General features: G+C 32.3%; 1 protein-coding gene across 1 annotated transcript; it reads right to left on the bottom strand.

Annotated features, from left to right (window-relative positions):
• Positions 1–9,356: 9,356 nt before the first annotated feature.
• Positions 9,357–19,002, bottom strand: LOC137923023 (uncharacterized). Its single transcript, XM_068766144.1, has 4 exons — positions 18,705–19,002; positions 10,985–11,154; positions 9,698–9,830; positions 9,357–9,571 (listed from the first exon to the last, which is right to left on the bottom strand). The coding sequence occupies exons 1-4, from the start codon at positions 19,000–19,002 to the stop codon at positions 9,420–9,422; spliced, it is 753 nt and encodes a 250-aa protein (XP_068622245.1). The 3' UTR covers positions 9,357–9,419.
• Between the last annotated feature and the right edge of the window lie 4,189 nt (positions 19,003–23,191).

The raw sequence follows: 23,191 nt of genomic DNA, 5'->3' as shown, positions 1-23,191 counted from the left end.
GTTCGAGGTCATAAATTTGAAACTTAGTCACGTCTGTCTCAAAATTTGTTGCTGTTAGTGTTACAAATGTGTTAAATCTGAATTACCTTGGCCATTGTGTTTATATAGGCGACGGCTAACAGATAACGTCATTATTGTATGTTTTATTTAGTCTTTATTTGTCTTGAAATTTATGTTATGTGCCCTATACTGCTGTAGCCTTATTCAGCTATCCACATAGAATCATTTATAATAAAAATTGCCAGAATAGTCCAATTTGACAGAAACCAGAATCAGTATGAAATCCTACATATTGGTAACCTCATTCAAAAAGTTAAGGGGATTCCAAACGCTCTTTTATCTGAGAAGAGCCCATAAGTAGGATGTTTTTTTTTTGCAAACACTGTCAAAATATCATTAATACGATAATAGAGATTCCAAACTTTAATATATATCAAAAGATAATTAAAAGACACTACACGGGAGCGCACTTAAATCATGTACGACTTGATACAAACTATATCATCGTGTTGTATATTGTTTTACGTAATAAAATGTTACGGTATAAGTTTAATCCAACAAAGAACGGTTTTATTACCTAGGCAGGTGTTGGTATAAAATCAATACATTATGAAACATCAATTTTTACAATCCACAAGAACAGTAATATTGTAATTAATGAATAATTAAAGTTTTATTTTAAAAAACCATTAATTAATTTAAACGTCTATCGTAATTTGCATAAAATATTTACAGATATCTAAATTAATTGTTCGTATATGGGCGAATTAATGGTTCAAAAAATATGAAAACGTTCTAGAAAAACCTTGAATCTCCCACGTAGAAAAGGTTAAAGACAATAAATCTAATCGACATTCAAGAACCCTGACATCATTCTTGAGGTAAAATATAAAAAAAAATCCTCACGTTTATTAATTACATCGATGATTCCGTTAAAATTGTTTTATATATAAGTTATAAATGGTTCGACTAAACAAATACTACGTAGCCAACGCTAATTATTTTGTAGATCTATGCGAAGGTACGTGAACCTGTGCATTCGACACTAGTCTAAATGTCTATATTATATAAGCAATTAAAAATCCTTCAATTGACAGATGTTAGCACAGATCGATTAGTCTTTTTGCCTTATTTTCACAGTATTATATTGTACGGCTTACTTAAATGCGGCAATGATGTTAATGTTGACAGTTTTTGGGTTACAAAAGAGAGCTGTTTGTGCAGTCTATAAGATCTAGAAACTTCTGTAAAGAATAGTTCAGTGAAGAAAATATTATGATAATACATCGTCTATACGTATTTGATTATCGAATCTATGTACGTGAGAATAAGATTAGCAATAGATACAAAGATAACCTCATTATACCTTTCCTTCTCGACTTATATCATAAAATTAGTAACTTTTTTGTTACAAACTGTCTACGGTATTACTATACTTATTCGTCTCTAAATTATCTTGTAATAAATTTAAGTTCATTACAGGTAAACTTGTATTTAAATCTTATTATAGTATGAAGGGTTTCATAAATGATAGTAAAGGTTGGAAACCTTCGTTCCTTTAAAATTAAGCCATCATAGAGAAGTACAACCTGATTCTAGTTTCTGTCCAATTAGGCTCTTCTGGCATTCTTCCCATGACATGCACAGTATCTACCAAATATGTCCCTATGTAGATAATAATATAAATAAATATGTAACGCCGGGTTATCTTCAAGCTAGACGCACGAAAATTATTCCCAAACGAAAAGACAAAAGAGAAAAAATTTAAAATAATATCAAATATAACTATAATCTTTATTGTTAAAAAAAATTATATCTCAAAGAAACGCAACTGTAGAGGAAACATTCCTTTTGCTATACACTTATTTTTTAATGTAATTAAGATTGTATGATGGTTTATAACACGTCCTGATCTATGGGAACGCTGCAACGAGACTTCGAACGGACAGCATACTGGATGAGGCATACACTCCGAAGGAACCTTCAAGCACATACCGAGGCAAGCCTTAGATTGAAATTTCCAAGGAAGGAGAAAACGTAGTCGTCCTAAGCAGTCCTGCCGGAAAATCTGAATTTCAGAGGACGATAAATTAGAATAAGCGTGTACAGAGTTGAAACGCGAATCTCAAGACTGTCCGAGATGGCAACGCATTGTGGACACCCTTTGCCCCAACTGATGACCATAGGAACTTAAGTTACACGTCTAAATCATAGCAAAAGTTTACAAACTAAATTAGATTTTAATTCTTAACCTATAGTGTAATGTAGAAAATAACATGTGCTTTTTTTTATTTTGTTTTAGTTGTGTACACACAGAGATGCATCCTGTCCTCCTCATTAATAGAAAAAAAAAACTGTTTAGCGCTGTACTTTGGGTGCGTCTCGTTTTATGTACAATATTTATAAATAAAAAAGATGTTTACAAGTCAAGGTATTTTTATTCTTTGATGATTTTACTCATACAAATATATTATATCAGACATATTATAAGATGTGTGTTTCATTTTAGATCAGTGTCTATCATGTGACATGAACAAGATCGCTCTTTTTAAATATATAACAAAACGGTCCAGTAAGTAACAGTAAATCTGTAATCCCTAGACTTCCTATAATTTAGTAAATGGTTTAATATTAATATCAATTAAATTACTTTTATTCTTAACGTAACAGAAAGAAATACATAGAGTTATAAAAACTTGAAAATGTAAGGAAAATTTCTTACAGACAAATATTGTTTGTAAATGGAACAAATAACAAGAAGACGTGTACAGTGTACGGGATATATAAGAAAATGAAAAATATAACATACTGGGGATATCTTCTAAGTTACCGTATCTGGGACATTTGGTTGGCGACGCATTTCCGATGTCAATGGCGAAATTTTGGCGACGGTCGAAAATATCTTTTTAGGTTATATTTGATTTTTCTTATATTAAATAAACGTATTAAATCGACTATTGAAATTCATTGTTCATATTGTGTAAGTACATCGTTATTTTTTTTTAAACGTAGCTTAGTTTTTTGTAACCGCCAGCCAAATGCCCCTCAGTATAATGTCAAGGCATCATAGAACATATTTACTAGATCTAATCTAGGACTATTACAAGTATAAATAAACAACCTCTAATTACTTAGGCCAATTTGACGTAACCAATACTATAAAAGAGCTAATTTTGAATCAAGGACGTGACATACATAGAATAGAAAATAGGCTATGCCTTGGTAAGATTATATAATGATCCCACGAATCAAACGTAGGTTTGATTCCCTGCAAATAGTACAAATTGTATAACGTCAACAATGGTAATGGAAAAATTATGTCCCAGGAGCAAAAACCCAAAAGGTATGTGTTTTAGATTATCTTAAGGGGCCCTACCCTCTATTCACTCCTGTCCTAATAGTAAGTCGCTGATGCAGCTTCAGGGAGTGCTAGAATAACCTCCAACATTCCTTTTGCCCTGATTGTCCGCACGATGTCTTGACCTCGCGAGATAATTCTGTTGCGTCGAATGCCGGTGTTTACTCAAGAATATACTGCGAAAGATCAAACCAAACATGAGATTTTGCTGGTGCTAGTAGAAAATCCGTGCATATATTTCTTCCATCTTGTGAGTTGAGAAAAACAAAAGCCTGTTATCATCTGATATTTACTGAAGAGAGTATTTACAATCAAGCATCTAACAGGAATCATCATAATCAATTTATCATAAAATATTTCATCCCCGAATGCTGCAAGAGGATAGTAGAGAAGGTAATAAAAATTAACAAAAAACCTGTTAAATAAATAATCAATAATTCTGTGATACATGGTAATAATAAGTAAATTAAAAAATGAATAATGGTAAATAAGTATATACCATGTAAATAAATAAAATAACAAAACCGGTGATATTAAGGAACGGAACGAACGAAGTGAGGCAATAAATGAATATTAGTTAGGATAGAAATTGTAGAATGTGAGTAGAAGAAAGTTAGACCATGTGAAGAATGATAGGAGAATATGGAAATTAAAAAAGAAAGTGAAAATAAATTATTAAAGGATCAAAAACTACCCAGTCCTTCCCAAAGATACGAGAGGTCCCCAATAGCGAAGGCTTTTAAAAAAATCATTCCATAGTTTTTTAATACGAGCAGTTGGAAGCGGCTTGCGTCACGGTTCTACCGACCACGTGGTCTGTTCACCATGTCCAATATGAATAGCAAAGCCTTTCCAACTGAATTTTAATTAAAACAAAAAAATCAAATGAATATTAAAAAGTATTGACAGCTGTAGTAGCCAGTATATCTATTAAACGAAATATTCTTATTCAAACGATATCTTACAGATCATTAAAATTAGCTGGTATCATATGCACACCATGTTGACGCGTGTATATTTAACTAAATTTTTAGGAAACTGTTTTATATATGTAAATCATACAATAAAATATTAAAACATTTTGTTGATTGATGTAATTAAGTTTTTGCATTTGCAACAGTGCACTTTTTACACAGAATTGGTTAAAAAGCATTTTAACAATTAATAAATTAAATTAAGCCATGACTTAAAATAACATCAAGGTATAACTCAAAAAGAAAGTCTGATTAATCCAATCACTAGAAAAGCTACAACGCCAGAACGCAGAATAGTTTAAGCGTCTTCGTTCTTCAGATATGTGCCACTCTGTTGTACCCAAATCTGCTTTTCTAGAAAAATACAGAGAGTAAGTATTAGCCATCTATTACGACTATTCTTTTTCCATAATATCTTTAATAAAAATTATCGTCGATAAACCGTTCGGAACGCCAATGATAGAGAGATTAGAAAACGTATAACTTATTTCATTGGATAGTGATGAAGAGGTGGCATTGCATGGTGCATGAAAATGTCAGTTAACGTCTGTCGTTTGAATAGTGCAGACGTGTTTTATTGCAGCTCTGCTCTTTGTCATTGTTTCTTTTCACTTTATGGCTCGACATAATTTTGATTAGATTTCTACCTAACCTTTGATTTAAAAATAATAATAACATATAACATTGTTTCAATGACTGATAATATTATAATTAATAATAATAATACATAAATCAGTAGTCAAATAATAACCAAATTTATGATAATCACTTCACGAGAAGAATACCAAAAGAGCTCTATTAAAAATATAAATGTTTCTTTGACAACGTCGGCAAGTACGTCAAAACAACCGGTAACAAAAAAAAATTTATCCCAACCAAAAAAATGACGACAGAAAAAATAAAGAAATAGAAAAATGTGTATATTATTATTAAGTAACAACAAGCACATATTAAAAAAGTTATCGCGTGTAAATTCATGTCTATAAATCTTTACTAATTCTTGAGGCCCTCTACCATCATCAGCCACTTTCACTTCTAGAGCAAAGTGTCGTTGAAAGAATTATTTATTTTATCCGGCGAATATCGAAGGGTGATGATAATTCTCTATTTATCGGCGACAGAGCGATGATTCCAATTTTACCTACAAAGACTGCCCTACTTGAAAAGGAGTCTGTAGCTGCCACACTAGAAGCAACCTGCAATCGCATAACTGTCCACCCGCGAGGCACGATCGACGGCACGCTTTTAGGCAAAAATTAACAACTGTCTTTTTCAACATGCGGCTCGCCTTTAAGAATGCTGCCACAACTAACTACTGCAATAGGACAAAACGTTGATAAATGTCGCCACATCGTGCCATTTATATGATGGAACCGTTTAAAATATTATTCCTAGCATGTAAATAACTATTTAATTTTATGAACCTTGTGTTCATAAAATTAAATAGTTAACTTCGTAAACACAGCATATATAGTTCCCCCACTGGGTGGACTGACAACATAATTAAGGCCACGGGAAGTCGCTAGATGCTGGCAGCGCACGACCTGACATCGTGGTGATCTTTGATCTCTTGGAGAGGCCTATGCCTTCGTAATTATTACAGATATGATGATGATAAATCATTGAAGAATAGTCATAGACTTACTTCACAGAACATCGTTTCATTTCGGCTAGGAAACACACTTTACTCCTAAAATTTTTATCTGAAAAACCAAATCATCTTCTCACTTAATAAGAAAAATATAATACTCGTTATAGTATTGAGATATTTTCCTCTATTATGGAAAACAGATATCCGTCTATCAACAATTTATACAGATTAGATCATTATGTGGAACTCGAAGGTAAAATTTTTCCTTATAACACATTTGAAATATTATGGATAACTATAAGTATTTACCTATCAAATAAGAACGGTCTTATTTTTCTTGTGATTAGCTAATTATTCATATTAAAGAAGACAGGGGGAAAATTGTTATTAAAATAAAAATTACATCAGATTTTGCCATATATTTTTATAAATATTATGTATATATATATATATGTATATAATATATTGTTGTCTCCTGCTTTGATATCATGAAACCAGGACAGTTGATGTTGACTTGTATAATGTTAAACATAGCGTAGGTTACACAGATCCACAAGAAAATCTAACAAGTCGATATTTCCAAAGTGGGTCGTGTGTCCTCTAGTAGCGCGCGTGATGTCAAGGGACGTCGCGTTTCATTTTTGCCTTTGCGAACGTTCAATATTAAATGGGTGAGAGAGTCGCCACACATCTTTCATAGTTAAGTAATTTATTAAAACATCACATACTCTTTGTTATTATAAGAAGATCTTTAGTTACTCAAATATCTAATGTAATGTTAATAATAATTTACTTATTTATTGTTAGCAGTTTCCATCTCATGAAAGACTATCGTATATAAGCTATCAGTCCTAAATCATAAGTTACACTCTGTATATTCTATATTATTAAATATCATTTTTAAAGTCGACTGTCATTTATTTCATAGCACTGCGCTTGAAACCGAATTGAATATGAATTTCCAATTACAACATATTTAAGTATCTAACGGAACTAAAATGTTATTGCTGCGCTTCTGAAATGCTTGTGGAAGCTAGAGTCGATACATTTGTCGTCATCCCGAGTTTTCGTCAAGAGGTTTCACTTTAAAGACGAGTCTAGTTGACAATGTTCAACGATGGGAGGATGTTGCATGATTATCATAATTTTTATATGTATTTTATTTCATATTGTAATAAGGTTCTTAATAAAGTAATATTGTTATAAGCATGCTATGCTCGGAGCTGCAAGATCCGATCAAAAATGTGGAGATCTGCAGAAGAAGGTGAGTTTTTAGTGGCAGTAGACACGTTGTGGGAAGTTCCTCCAGTAGGTGGATTGACAGTGTAGTAAAAGCCGCTGGAAGTCACTGGATGCATGCAGCGCAAGATTGCCTTTCAATGTACGTTTAACTGCCGACAAGATGATAATTATGGTGATGTAAGTAACATTTTTCTATCGATAGATTGTCAGTGTTCCTGTCGAACTAATATCACTTATGTAATCAATGGATACATTATATGATTAACATTAAATTTTTTGGTAAATAGTTGTATGCGTGCTTGGATCGAATTCTCACTAATGAAGGTATAAATTAACTAAGAAGGTTAAACCTAATGGTGTGTCAAGGCTAGCGACTCGATTGTAAACGAGATAGGTATTAAACGCTATTCCGAACATTATTTCCAGTAAAAGTAATAATAGTTTTTAACTATTTTCGACCGCTTCAGTTGATCTAAACTACGATATTCTAAATTTAAAAAACCTAATCCTGTGTAATAGATAAAATAAATCCAAATACGATAAGAACTGACTATGCACGATATCAAAGGTTAGGGAAAGTTGTGTTTAATTAGTAATAAAATACAATAAAATGTCTTAGATTGTACTGTTTATGTCTGGCTTTGATACCATTAAATATGTAATTTTTGGGTAAATCTCCCACTAGGTGGACTTTCGACACAGTAAAGGTTACAGGAAGTCGCTGAATGCGGGTAGCCCAAGACCGGTCATTTTGGTGATCTTTGGGAAAGAAGAAGTAGAGAGAATAAATAACAAGTGTTAATATTGTTCCGTCAATTTCCTATTATGTTCTATCCGTCAAAATAAGAAAATCTAAAAAAGAAATTAGATACATTTTAAATCCCATCACTAAAAACTCAACATGAAGCTCTTTCATGTTAAAACTATATATGTTTTTGATAAAAATGGAGCAATAATAACCAATATTACTAGTTATGATATAACTAAAGAACTATAACTTTTTCACAATGATTTTTTGAGTTTGTACGGACTAGCTCATATTAGGTACATACTAAAACAAACTACTTAAATAAAAAAAATATTTTCTGTATTGAGATAATGAAACTCAACTGTTTATATACGAGTAAATACATCCTCATTTCCATCTAATAATAAATAAAGGGCTGTCAGTTTCAATAGTGAAACACGTTGTATGGTGAGATTGGAAAGGCATCGTTCATTATGTTTAAATCTCCACATAAGCTAATATGTCTGCCCTCTCCGCTTTGTAAATCAATAGGAAAGGTCTATGTTTGGCAATAGACGTCATAAAGCTACAACGATGATGATGTTATCCATAAAATGGTCGTTTTTGTAAACCATGCCTATTTTCTTGTATATTGTATAACAGTAAATATATGAATATAATTGTCCTCGAAAAGGTTTATAATTTAAGTTACCCGAAGTTGAGATGCATGACGGGAATCTATACCTATGTTGTAAACATATTTCATTTAAACGAACGAAAGGGCTTCACTTGGTCTCTCCTGCATAAAGCGAAATATTAAAATAGTTTGGTCATGTAAGACTTTCGAAATATGTTGTAGGCGCCTTAAATTGAAATGTATAGGTTATTATTAGCGTAGAATATTTTATTGAGAAAGGCATGAGATTAGAAATTCAAATGCATATTTACCTAATATTAAAGTGTTGGCGTATTTTGGAAAGAACTTTAGTTTCGGGTGATTGAGACAAATAAATATGCTAATGCGCAAATAGACTCCAAAAATATATGGTTACTTTTATTAATTTTTCATTGAACTCAATTAGGCTGCCATATTTTTTGACCAAAAACTTATCCTATTCACTATTATCAATAATCTATCAGACGATGATAATGATGATTAACTAGCAAACATATTTTTTTGTAAATCGTGAATAAATAATGAAAAAAGTATTCGCAATTTTTGGAATATTTATTGCGTCTAAAGAGTTCAAAATATGTATAAAAACTTTATAACAACTCGCATTCAATATTTATTGACAAATTAGTCGACGGAAAAGTTTACATTCTTCAATTTAATAATCTTCGCTGGGGATTAATAATGAAAGAATTTTCAAACAGTATTTTATTTATTAGAAAATATTTGTATATTACATTAAATCTAAAATAAATATATTCTTTTGTTATTTACAATTGTAATGTGTTACATAAGTATTAATAGTTAAAAAGTTCTAAAAATTAAACTTATTTACTACACCTGAAAGGTAATACTTATTTGGCATGTCCATTAATTTTCGAATCAATTTTAACATAATTCCCGTATGGAGTGCTTATCGTCTGTGGTCCGCCAACGTAAGGTTCGTAAACAACGTTGACTTGTTTAGTTTCAGATGAACTTTGTACACCGTCTCGGCTCCATGACGCTGAAAATTTAATAATGTATTAACACGACCTCTATCGTACAAAATCTAAATCATACGTACATATTTGTAACTATTGATTTTAAATCACAAAAGTCTCACGAGATGGCGTTAATTTAAATTACTTACTAAATGGAATGTGTTCGTCAGACACGTGTCCCTGATGACCGTTATGTATATGCAAGTGTATCTCCTTTTGTGGAGCGTGAGTAGTCTCCCAGCCGCTAGTCTGATGTCCTTTATGGCCAAAGAGGGCTCCAACCTAATATATTAAAAAGAAAAAATACAAATATTTTGCATACATTATTTGATAGCTATTACAAATTCGACCATTTATAGCTTTAACACAGATAACCAATCACCCTGTGTTATCACAGAAGGGAGACATATTTGCACATTTATTCACATAAAATTTATTGATGTTAATATAGGAATCGGGTTATCTTGCTTATACTTAGCATATCTAGTATCTCTCATCCTTGTCGTACAAAGCCCTCGAAAGCAACTTTCACCCGTATAGACGTGTATGTATTGCTTTACTACGTTTTCGTTTTTTCTTTAACAAATTCAATTGTGTTGTGTCGAATATTTTGTGTGTCTAATGATGTTTTATTCCGAAAGCATAATAACGGGAAAGCCGGATCTGCGATCCAATGGTTGCGGTTTCGAGCCTTTGCGTGTTTTAGTAATTGATTTCGATTTCTTTTGAGTAAATCAATCCTATGAATTCCAGCGTAAACTGTTAAATTGTACGAAATTGTGACAACACATGCAACCCGCGAACTTGGATTGTAGTTGATGTTACAATAATTAAAACTTTAAAAAGCGGTATCAATATTTTGGAAAATCTGATCATCATATTACAGCCGTTGGTTTTTCCACAGGTTTCCAGTAGGTTGGACACGGCCTGAGTTCAGAATCTTCCAACGATTTTAACAAAGTGGTTTGTCGACCTTAGATGTCTTACACTTCCCTCGCCTGTCCATCCTCTTTACTTCAGAACCTTAATGCCCCTGCGGCCATGTGTTTTGGGCAGCATGTGCCTTACCTACTGCCACTTCAAGTTGCCAATCCGCTGGGCTATCTCGGCTAGTTTTGTCTATGGATCTCCTCAATCATAATTCAATCTCGTAGAAAAATTCCGAGTATACCCCTATCTATTGCTAGTGGAGTGTATGTGAGCCGTAGACTTAATAAAACCAAAATATTTAAAAACTAATTGTTAGTATATTTACATAGAAGTTGTTTTGGATACGAACCAAACCTTTACTGAGTTATAAGTTATCAATAAATAATGATTACGTAAGAAAAGCTTACGTAAAAGTTTTCTAATTTTTCATAAATAAATTACGTAATTTTATTAGTAGCAACTTAATTAAAACTTATATAAGTTGTTAAGGTTTTTTTAAATGTTACCTTCACAGCGCCAGCAATAAGTAGTAACTTGAGTATAAGTAAGGTGACACCTAAAGTCTTGATTCCAACGAGTGCTGCTACGACCGCCCAGGTGGCCGCCGCGCCCATCTGGAATACCAGAGGTATGAGCGCCTGCGCCATTTTCTTAAACGGCCGTCCAAATGTTCTGCCTGAAATAAATTTTATTACATATTATTTTATTGAAAGCTTTGAATTAAAATTGAAACGTAAACTGTACGTGTTTAATGAATTTATTTGGTAAATTTCATAACTTAATATTGATGATGTGTATAGGTATTTGGATATATATAATGATATAAAATAAATAAATGTGCCGAGCAGAAGGTTTCGGCATTTTTGTTATAAATATATAAAAAAAAGATATCAATGGTAACGAAATAATTTAGCAAAAAGTTTTAATTTTAGAAAAAGTTTTGTGTTACTTTTTTGCAGCCAGGTAAGTAAATATAGTTACATTGTCGCCCAAATAGTAATAGTTTGTAATGTCCGCAAGCTCGAGAGAACAAGTCACAGATGACTTTTAGATTAAACCTCTTGTATTAGTTTAGCTACTTATTCCAGGGATACCTCCGGATCCTCAGCTTTGGCCTACATTCTACTGTATAACCGGATAGAGAGGCTGCCGAGATCTTAGATCGCTTAGGCGGGAGTTTCATGAAACAACCTGGCGTAAGGGCCCCTGAGAGAGTATCTCGAATTGTTTGAGTTAAAGTTAATTATTGTTTACTGTCAATTTCTGCAGACTTCGTATTGCAAGAATGTACGGAATGTACAAGATGATTAGAAAGCTTTTAACCAATCTCCCGTAGCTTCAACGCCTTCAGCGTTATGCTATCTAAATCCCGATGAATGACGCCTTCCTTATTGCATATCGATACATCCTTCGTAAATTCAAATACGATAAATAATTTTTAACGAATGTAACACTAAAAAAGAAGAGACGGTCACTAAGACACTGACCGTCTAGTATCCGAAACATAAATTATATAAAATACCGTTGGTTGTTCTCGTAACATTTAAATTATAGGGTAAATATTCGAATTCCAATAACACAAGAAGCGCAACACGTCAGCTCGCGGCTGTTAACCTCAATGAGTTGTGAAATCAACATCGAATGTGTGACAGTCGGATCAAAGTCAGCCGGTCCACTTCCTAAGTTTTTGCGAGATGTGATCAATAAACGCTGATCTAGACCTCTTCATCACTTAATATCAAGAGTAGGTTAAGAAAGCTTCATTTGTTTTGAGTGCATACGTTACAAAAAGGCAAAAAACATAATTCTACACTGAAAATAAAATATGTCAGAAATTTGAGAGCTAAATATGTGTCTTGTTTAAAACCTAGCCCGGTCCAGGAGCCTTAAGAATCTGGAGTTGAAACAACGTACTAGCAAATACAGCTAAGTACGTTCGTCAAGGTGGGCACGACTCAGTCGTTGGAAGACTCTGAATGCTGACCGCTTTTAGCCAGTCGTATTGAATATTTATGGATAGTCCTGTGATCAGCAAGAACGGTCTGTGGCTGAAACAATGATGTTGATGACATGGCCTGGCAATAAGTTTTATACTATCTAAAAATCATACCATGAATAAATTGGAAAAGTAGAACTAATATTTGTCTGTCGTATCCAGAATGCTGTAGTATGAAATTAAAACCACACATGAAGTACGAAAAATCAAGATTTGTAGCCGTCGTAAGAGCTGCAATTGGACAATATTCTCTCTTATAGATTTCGAATACAACCGATTGGAAGATGTCTTTATTCAGGGTCTTTCGACGATTTTAACAAGGTTTCATCAAGGTTTAGAAAAGGTTCGATTTTATCAAGGTTTCTGTTCACTCACATGGTCCACCCACATCTGATGCGCTTGTCAATCCATTATCTTTACTTCAGAACCTTAAGGTTCTAGAAGCCGTCAGTTCCGCACATTATGTGGCCTGCCAACTACCACATTAACTTGCCAAACTGCTGGTCTTTGCTACTACTTTCGTTTGTCTGCGAATCTCCTCATTTTTGACACTAGCTTGACAATAAATACTTTAACATACTATGTGTTAGATTAGCTCCTTTATTCAATTCCAAAATAATAATGCGGAGCTTTTAATACTGAAGCAAGGTTTTCCGTGTTATTGTCAAGTTGCTAATATGCAACAACGCTAATAACTGCTCCGTTAGTTGTACAATGACCATGTGATTTTAGTAACGGTTAGTACAATCATAGGTGTTTTTTATTAACTATAAGAGACAGTTGGTTGATGTGAACATTTTCTCGTCTACTTTTTAATGGTGGCATAGATGACTTAAGTTTTTGTTCTTTGTTTCTTTGATTGGTTTTTTATTTCATTTTATTTTAATGTCAATTTTCTTTTTTGTAGCGTAACATCAGAAAGAAAAACATTGAATTATAACAACATAAAAAAGTACGATCGCACCATCCAAGCTAATTTTTTACAAACAAGTATAGTATGAAATAAAAATGATTTTATTAAAAAAGAATATTTTGTAAAATAATACACAAAAACGTACCTAAGAAGATAAGCAAGATGCACTGTATTAACATTCTTGTAACTAAACCCTCAAAAATGAATTTCAAGAGGAGAAATTCCTGAACAATTACTATTTTTAGAGAGCGTTAAACAAAAAATGGGATACCGAACATCGAACTGAACATGTTTATTTTTTAGAAAATCATCCTTTACGGTCTACCGCTAAATTTAATTGAAACAGTGAAACTAGTAAAAGTAATTTAAGAGAAATGTACTTTTAAAGATTTCTTTCCTGTTTTAATCGTTTTATTTTAACAATGACATGGATCAGTACATGTATATGTAATTTTATCGTAAAATATACAAAAGCAGTCTGCGTACTTTGAGGGCAAAGCCCTCTCGTTTTTCTTGATGCAGTCACAACATACCGGTCGTATAGATGATGCAAAAATAATAAAATTACTAAACGTATTACTCGATTCAAGGTTCATTGATCGCTGAATATCGCCTCGTTTCTTTAAAGTTATTTAGGCGAAACAGTTTTTTATTTATTTAAGGAGTTCAGTCAAACCATGTAGTGGGAATTAAATCTTTTTGCTGTAGTTCCTGGTCATAACGGATTTTTTATAAGCTACATGATAATTTTTTTTTGACCAACTTAATGTTTTTTTGCGAAAATTTTAATCTATACCATATCTTGCGAAAAGAAATAGTAACGGCAGCCATAAATATGAATCAGAAACCTAACAAAAGGTTTCTGTTGCCGGTAGGCATTCGAAATAATGATTTGTTCTTTTGGGCCATTCACAGACTCCGATCGCATAGAATAAATTCATGAGTAGGGCCACGGGCACGCCGTAGTATGTTCACAATGAAGACTCGCGTATCGACTTGAAACTGCCAACGATCGCCGAGTTCCTAAAAGCACAGCGAAAGCCAACCGTAAGTATTGCTGGTGTTTATTTCACCAATTCTTGCAGCACTAACACTTTCCGAACTGGTAGTAGCCAAGCAATAGCAGCGGGTGTCTTTGTATAGTAATGTTAAGAGGATATTTCGATAGCTCTAGCCGACTCCTCCTCTTTGGGGTCCTTGAGTCTAGTCAGTCTATGATACGTCAGCCAAAGTGACCTAAGAGCTTGGCGGCCTCCCAAATGCGGCGAAATAGTAGTATGTAGAAACGACAACAATATAAGTATGTTCAAAGAGGTCTTAGACTAGGCGCTTTCTGCGCTCTATCACCTTGAACCCGCGGAATCTGCAAATGTCACTTGTGCAGCAGTGAAATACCTAGCAGAAAAAAATCCTTTCGGATCAGAGCACATGCTTCTTTAAAAAGATTCCGGAAATAATTTTTTTCCGCGAAAAATTAAAGATTGAACCTATTTAAGGAAAGATTGATCAATAAAACATATTACTTTATAAAATATTTTATTGAATTCTTGGGATTATTATTAAATAGAAGATTTATAACATGAATAATATGGCGTTAAAAGAGCGACTATCGAGTTTCTTGTTAGGTTCTTCTCTACAAAATAAACATACCGGGTCTGGCAGTAGCTTATGAAGAAAATTGTGACCAATAACACCGTGTATAAATACTTATTTAAATGTACACCATATCAATGTTGTAACCATGGAAGATGCTCTTAGCTATTCGAAAGGATAAATATTTTTTTTATTATTTATACTGTTATTGTTCAAACTATTATTATTTCAGCCCATATACGCTCACTGCAAGACCCCCAATGGTATATTTCCCAAAAGATCGAAGAAAGATCTTTGGGGGAATATATCATAATCTCCACGCATAGCAGGCGGGTTAGTTTTGGCAGTATTATGATACGCAGAGAAAACCCTTCCTCTGGAAGCATGTTAGTGAGCAGCGCTAATCATATCCTGTAATTGATGCACAAACTGTGAATTATATTAGATTGTATCCCGGGGATCGAACCCGCGACTTACGACCGCAAATCTCAGTACTTTACCATTGGCCTACAACTGCTCATAGTTTTATACATACAAATAAACTATAACGATGTCAAAATAACAAGCATGTATGATTACAGTCGCAGTTAGCTTGAGGTGAACATTGTCTTTGGACCTGTCTACTATTCATGTCGAACGTTTAACCATTTAGGTTCTGTTTAATCGCAGAGGATTGGATTTAATATTTCTTAATGCTCCTCCTTGGTGCCTGAACAGCAATCAAGATTCGAGGAGTTACCATTCCCTTAACCGTAGCCTTCCAGCGCGCGTCTAAGCGTCAATACACATCATTAATAAATCACCTAGCCTGTGGAACCAGGGTAGCAAAAACTATATTGTAGTTTCAGTATAAAAGGAGATTTAGTAGACCTTTATTGATTTTACTTTTTACTTTTCTACAATACAAATGAATGATGACATTACTATGCACTTGAAAGTGGAACGTTAATTATATTTCAACGTACGTATAAAAGAAACTAGTTAAAGATAATAATTTATAATGATCACTTCAGATAGACGAAAATATTTACATAAATTAGTCATACGTAGTTGCATATTCTAAGCTGTACGAAAAATTGAGGTGATTGCATCGCCACAGGATTGCATACTGTATTTTGATTTATTTGTTAATTTCGATCCACAATAGGTAAGTAAATATTATTACAAAAATATTGTTAATAAAACGGAATAATATGTGAAACTAAATACTATCATTACCAGTAATTTAATAATATATCGTCATCGTCACGATTATGTTAGCCAATAAATGTCCACTATAAGGCCTCTTCCAAAGACCAGGACGAAGTCTTACACTGCTTGCATTCAATAACTTCCCGTGACCTTGACTATTTCGTCAGTCCAACTTTTGAATACAAGATTAGCAATTCGTATAAGTCAAATATTCAAGTGGATGTAACATTATAATGTAATAATTAAAAACCATGACAGTTAAAATTAACTTTCGATACGAAGTCGTTATAAAGGTCAAATTAAAATGAACAAAGCGAAAACAAAAATAATATGAATTAAAAAATGATTACCAGTTGTACGATTTCATTAAAATACAAATTAAAAGGGTTTGAGACTTGTTAAAAAAATAGATGCATTAAAAATATTGCGGAAATCACACCAATCACTCGACGAAGATAAATGGTTTAAGACTTATTAAAAAAATAGAGGCATAAAAATATTGCGGAAATAAAACCAATCACTCAACGAAGATAATGAGCAAATATTATTAATTTTACAAGTGTACGTGAGATGTCTAAAAATAAGTATTACTGCAATTTTTAAAAATACAGGCAATTAATAATCTCTTAACGCATCCATCCAAATTTACAATTTAAGATTATGAAACTCGGGGATTTTTTAATATTTTTATTTTCCTTTAAAGTGGAATCCGTGTATCAATAATATTTCTTTACGTCTATCGTTCTATAAAGGATAATTGGTAGGTTTAAAAGCTTTTAAGGCTCTTTCAGCTTCTGACAGCTGTTTTTTATTACATTATCATTACGTTATGTATTATTTTAAAACTATTAAATTTTGGATACGCTGTCCCATACATTAATTGACAGATAAAATGAGCCACACATTCACACCCTTAACAAATAAGCGTTAAAGGAGTAAAACAAGAGTAAAGAATTGTATAAACACCTCTAACCGATTACCCCGTAGAATGAGTCATTGTTACTATATACTGATATTTAACAAACACATCTGTGAATTATATTTAGAAAGCATAAAGATTTAATTATACAATCACGTCAACACAACCTTACATAAATATCCAATCTTAATAGATGTATTGCGTGATGGCCAAATGTAATTATTTTTAATCAAAGAACATGCTACGTTTTACTTTCTCCCGACAGTATGAACGTAGGGTCCGATATAAAATATAATTACTATAGAAGAAGAATAAAATATGTGTATTTGCATATACTTTCGATTAATAGCACACTCTATCAAAAATTAACGCTTTCAGAGATTATAAATAACGAAACAATATAATTTATTATTAACTATTATTTATTATCTGTCCTTACAGACTTTGTACTGCCAAAAGTTACCTTATAGATGTATTGTAAATAGGTACAAAAGCCTTAAAGTTTTTTGCGGTCAAATAATCTATGCATTCCGGCCTTTAAAGCATATATATATGCATACCCCGGTATAGTCACGATGACTCATTCTGTACCCATTGAGAAGCCGTTTCTATTTCGCACGACCAAGTTTTTTTTTTCTTTGACATAATGTTGCGGTATTGCTTATTTCCACTTACTGTTTCTATCGATTGGAGGTAACAAAACTTTAAGGGCGATTATCATAAATCTGTTTCTTCAGTAATTAAGCTGGAGGGCTCTCTTGGACTTTCTGGCTCAATTTATTATATTATATATTTCTTAAGATATGGAAGTCGTTTCTTTGATGTGACGAGGCGTTGGCGCCCCAAGAAGGGACCCTGAATTGGGCTGTCACTTCGCACGCGTTTAAGATACCAATTTCAGAGTGCCCCAGATGGTTCATAACAGCTGCTCGACTGACATTTATGAGATTATTGAGAGAGATAATATAAGAGGTAACATGACTACCACTTCGCAGAGTTTTAAAGAAGAAGAACAGTCTCGTTTATCCTGATACTTATGCAGTTTTATATACGAATAATAAGCAATCGTTACTTTTTATTCAATATAGAAGCGATGTATATAGTGGAACACGAAATAACTAGATTTGCAAATTTATGTCTATAGATAAATAGCGTATACGATTCCGCGTAATTTTCAGTACTATATTAGTCAAAGTTAAAAATTATTGATAAGGAATACATCCAACATGAGCCCAAAGAATCCATTCACTTTAGTGTAAAAAAAAATATTTATTGAAAATTTTTTCGGTTGTACACATTCCTATTTAAAACACATGTAATTAAAATATTAAAGAAATTTGATTTAACCAATTTTGAAATTAAGGAATTCAATGATCTCTTCCGCGTAATTAATAGATTCATACCAGGGATAACATCTAATAAGATTTTCAAATAGAACAAAATTAAAGATCGTAAAATATTTTTTTCTAAATGAAAAAGTTAATAGCAATATGTATTTACGTTCTGAAAACTCGTCTTGCAATTTGTGCACCAATATGACTTACCATATAAAACACAAATATATTGTACTGCCCCAAATTATCTTAGAAAAATAAAGAAAAAAAAATTACGTACCGATAGAACTGTCGGCCAAAAGTGTCGAAAGGTCCGCTTTTCCATAGTTTATATTAGGAATATTTGCACTTTGGTTATACATGGATGATTCTAAACTATCTTCCCTTAAATTTATAATACTATGACTATTTTCTGTTTCACTATCACTATTTACATTCGCCCCGAAACCAAGACGCAAATTGAAAAGTAAAATCAAATATACGATACTCAAATTAAATTTACTTCTCTTCAATTTGTATGTTAGCAATATATGAAAACACGGTATAAACCACTTTATAATTTCTTTTAAATCCATCATTTGTACTGGTTTTTTACTTAATCTCGAGTATTAAAATTGTTCATATGGGAACGTTTATTTAATTGGCACAGAGCGTCATTTCGCGCTTAACGTTGTAACAAAACTGACTTGAAGGTGCGTTCCATTTCTTCTTTCTCTCGCCGGCGGTTCCGTTGTAAAATAAATGAACGCTTTCGCTTTTCATTGAAATTCGAGTTCCGTTCGTGAACAGTTAAAACAATCCAGGTAAAGGAGTGTGTCATCTTACTGTTTATAGAGTTATTCAGGTTTTTAAAAACAAGCAAGTGAAGAAAGTCAAGTTTTAACTTTCTTAATTTCGTTGTTGTCTAGCCCCAATCTGTTTTAAGTACATTCGAGGAAAAATGTATCATTGAAATGTTTTGTTTCTTCATACCACCTACAAAATGGCAATAATTAATAGATAAATATTAAAAAAAAGTAATTGATTAAGACAAAATATTAGATCTCTATATGAAATACTGAGACTCTTTTTGATCACCATCATCATTTCATCCGTAAGACGTCCTCTGCTCAATTTCCAAAAAAGTCTAGTAGAAAGCGGCCTACAATTTTTTCGAAGACTTTAACAAGCTTGTCTGTCCACTTTGTGAATGAACCTCCTTCGCTTGCCGGTCCGTCATCTCCACTCCATAATATTCAGGCCCTTGCGCTCATATCAAAACTTTTTTTGCACAACCTTTAACCTTATACAGATATAAGCGAACCTGATGCCCAGATATACAAGCAAATTTAACTTGTAAAGCTATAATTAAACATGACCTTCTTTTTAAACATGTTATGTTATTTTAGTTTATACTTGAATAAATATCAATTTAAATAAGCTTTTTTTCCGTATTAGTATTCGAGACTGTGTAGCTTGCAGATTGTCGTGTCCGGATTTAAACGCAACAATACAACCTTAAAAGATTCGACGCACAACTTTATTAAAATATATTTACTAAGGATTTATTATTGGACATGCTTTAAACACATTGCCGAACCGCGTCACAAAACTCTCAACTGCCGACACAAAGCTGCCTTAAAACCAACTGAGCAGGTTCGTCTAAATTGGTAAATAAAAAAGAATATTTTTGTTTACGAAAGAGGTTACAACATCATTAAGTTCCACTTTATCCGGGTCTTTAAACACTTAAAACTTTTCTTTCTACCATATATGTATACACAAAATTATATACAAGTTATTCACAGGTTAATACCAAATTATTTTCCAATATCTAAAGTAAATAAATTTAATTATGTAATTTACATAATCAACACATAATTAATGCTTTATTTTTACACCACTTATTTTTAAAGTAAAGTTATATAACCTTTATTGCTTAACTATTTATGCCCAGTGTTATAATGGGCGGTCACTTCGCTTAGAGCGGTCTCTTGCTGAAATTCATAGGAAGGAATATATACTAATAAAGAAATTATTAGTGCATATTTACTTATTTGAGTACTTATTAAGTATCAAGTTACTGCACCTCTACTTTCTTAATGTGCCTACGGAACATACGAGTCTTCGAATAGGAGACAGGCATTACATACGTATAGTACATATATTGAGCAGTAGTAGCCCTGCGGAAGAGGACTGAGACTTGCGATAATAGGTTGCGGGTTCGATTCCCGAGATATAATCTAATATCGTTTTGTGCATTAACTATATAAGATAGCCACAGCTCACAAACAAGTTTTCAGAGGATGGGGCAGCATTCTTTACGTACAATACCACGCGGAGATCGCCATCTGCAATGCGTGGCGATTATGTTAAATCTCCCCATAAATATGCCTATGTCTTGCACTGGGCGCCTATATATACGTTTATAACATTTCTCTAAAAACCTCATGATTTTTGATCGAGACACCTGTACCAAATGGAACTCAATATTATATTATGTATAATGCCTATACACGACATATAAGGTATACACATATGTACTGACTGCCGTATCACGATATGTCTGGATCTTATAAGGCTTGAAATGTGATAGATATATTTATTTTACTTACCTAGAAAGAATATCATGAAAAAAAAAATCAAAACAAAAAATACAGCCCATGCCACGCGAAGAGGGGCCACGGGAGACAGCTTCTACAGATTATAGATGTAAAAGTGTTTAGAGTTAATGTATAACTTATTTGCAAAATCAACTGTTTCAGAAATAATAAGTAAAATTATGGTTTTCAGAGCGATAACTTTATACTTAGCGATTGGAAATAAGTGCAAAAGCTTTTAAAAACTTTTTTGAATGACAAACGAGCTATACGTTCACTCTTTTAGAGATTTTACATGTAAACAATCGCCCTTTATAATAAAATAATGTAATCATACCTAAACCTATTTTTTGCAAAATAAAACCACATCATCATTATGTCAGCCGAGAAACGCTGATTTAAAAACGCATTCCTTACTATTTTATCATTACATTATTTAAATTAATGTCTTAAACTATTGATTTTTTGTAAAGAATGTACCATACATCAATTAACAGCAAATGAGCTTATATACCTTTTAGTAAAATAAATACAGCTAATAATAAAAAAATAATTGCAATAATTTGAGCGAAAAAATTTAACACGGAAAGTGAAATTATCCTTAGATCTTAAACTAAAGAAAAGAAATTTGAGAAAAAATTGTTAAAGAAGGGATGGTGAGTTGTTATAATTTTCAAAAAACATTCGAGATTCAAATTCAATAAATATTTTCGTAGCCATTATTCCAAATTCAAAAGTTTTTTTTTATAACAAAACTTAGGCCTGACGTCATATGTTTTACCCGATTAGAGTTTAATGTCCAAAGCAAGTATTTATAACTGTTAGTACGAAAATGCAATACTTTAATTTTTTGGTGAACATGTTTCCTTCAATATTGTTTTTTAATATTAAAATTACTTCAAAGACACTATCGCTATAATTCTTATTCTAATTGAGTTTAGATCGGTCAAATAACAGAATTATTTGTTATTTTACACACTTCGAAAGTATATTAGACGTGATGGATATAAAATTTAAGAACTGTTGATTAGTTCTAACGATTTCTGACGTACATGAACTCACAATAAAAATAATTCTTTCAACAACTGCGAGCATATTTCACATCATTATTTCTATTTTATTATGTTTGTATTATAAACAATATTCAACACCGAAGACAAGCATAAAATTCGTAATAATTATAGTGCAAGTCAAACTTTCCAAAAAGAGTGACGATCCTCAGTAGTGAGGGATACAATACAAGTAGGAGAGACAGTGGTAAGTAACCGGCATACTCTATAATTAAATAAAAATTACAAGTAACGTAACACTCGCCTATTTGTATTGGCTTACTGGGAAATAAAAGTCAATATAGTGAGAAAGTACAAAGGCTTAATATATCTTCTTCCAAAAAACTCCATCTTCAGATGTTATAAAAAATGCGTTAGGCAAAAGCAACGTCTTTAGTAAGACTCAAATTTAGTGGATTATTTTAGCGAGCAAACGAAACACTTGATAATTAGAGAAATTGATATGCAGGTATTGGATTTCACTTAAATATCAAATGGAATAGAGCATGAAGTGAATGTTTGTAGTTTTAACTTTCATTTTTTTACAATCACAGAAACTAAAAATTACAAGATTATAAATTTCGTTGCTACTAGATTTATTAAAAGATTATTTCTTCAGACATTAATTTACAATCGCTGGTTTTTCAAACCTTTCTTGCCTTATATATATCATATATTAATATAACAAAATTAAATCTTCAAACTTATTTCCGTTAGTGGACTTCCAAAACTGAATGAAATGACCAATATTTTCTTGCTTGTTATCCTTTAGTAAAAAGTAACTAAACTACCAGGATTTTCGTCTCTTGGCCTAGCATTTATGCGAGAACGCCTTCTACATACACTGGCTACTTCTGTCATCAATACTTTTTGCCTACGGTATGATGTATGACAATTATCGTTCGAATTTTAATTCAAATGTGTTGTTAATTAATATTGTTTACTGACTTCAGAAACAGAGAGCTTGCTATTAGCAATTATTGACTTATCACAACCCAATAAGGGAAAAAAATGTATGTGATTTCACGACTCATCTTTTTGTTTATTTAATTTATTAATGAGAATAACGATTACTTACAAAAATATGTTTTCTATTAAGTGCACTGTAAATTTTTAGTAAAAATATGATGAATTTTTCA

Source organism: Battus philenor, unplaced genomic scaffold (assembly GCF_028537555.1).
Source record: "Battus philenor isolate CCGP_79_NKW_IND1 unplaced genomic scaffold, ilBatPhil1.0.hap1 SCAF_20, whole genome shotgun sequence".
NCBI lineage: Eukaryota > Metazoa > Arthropoda > Insecta > Lepidoptera > Papilionidae > Battus > Battus philenor.
Note: the sequence above shows the minus strand (reverse complement) of the source record. Positions and strands in the feature narration are given on the sequence as shown.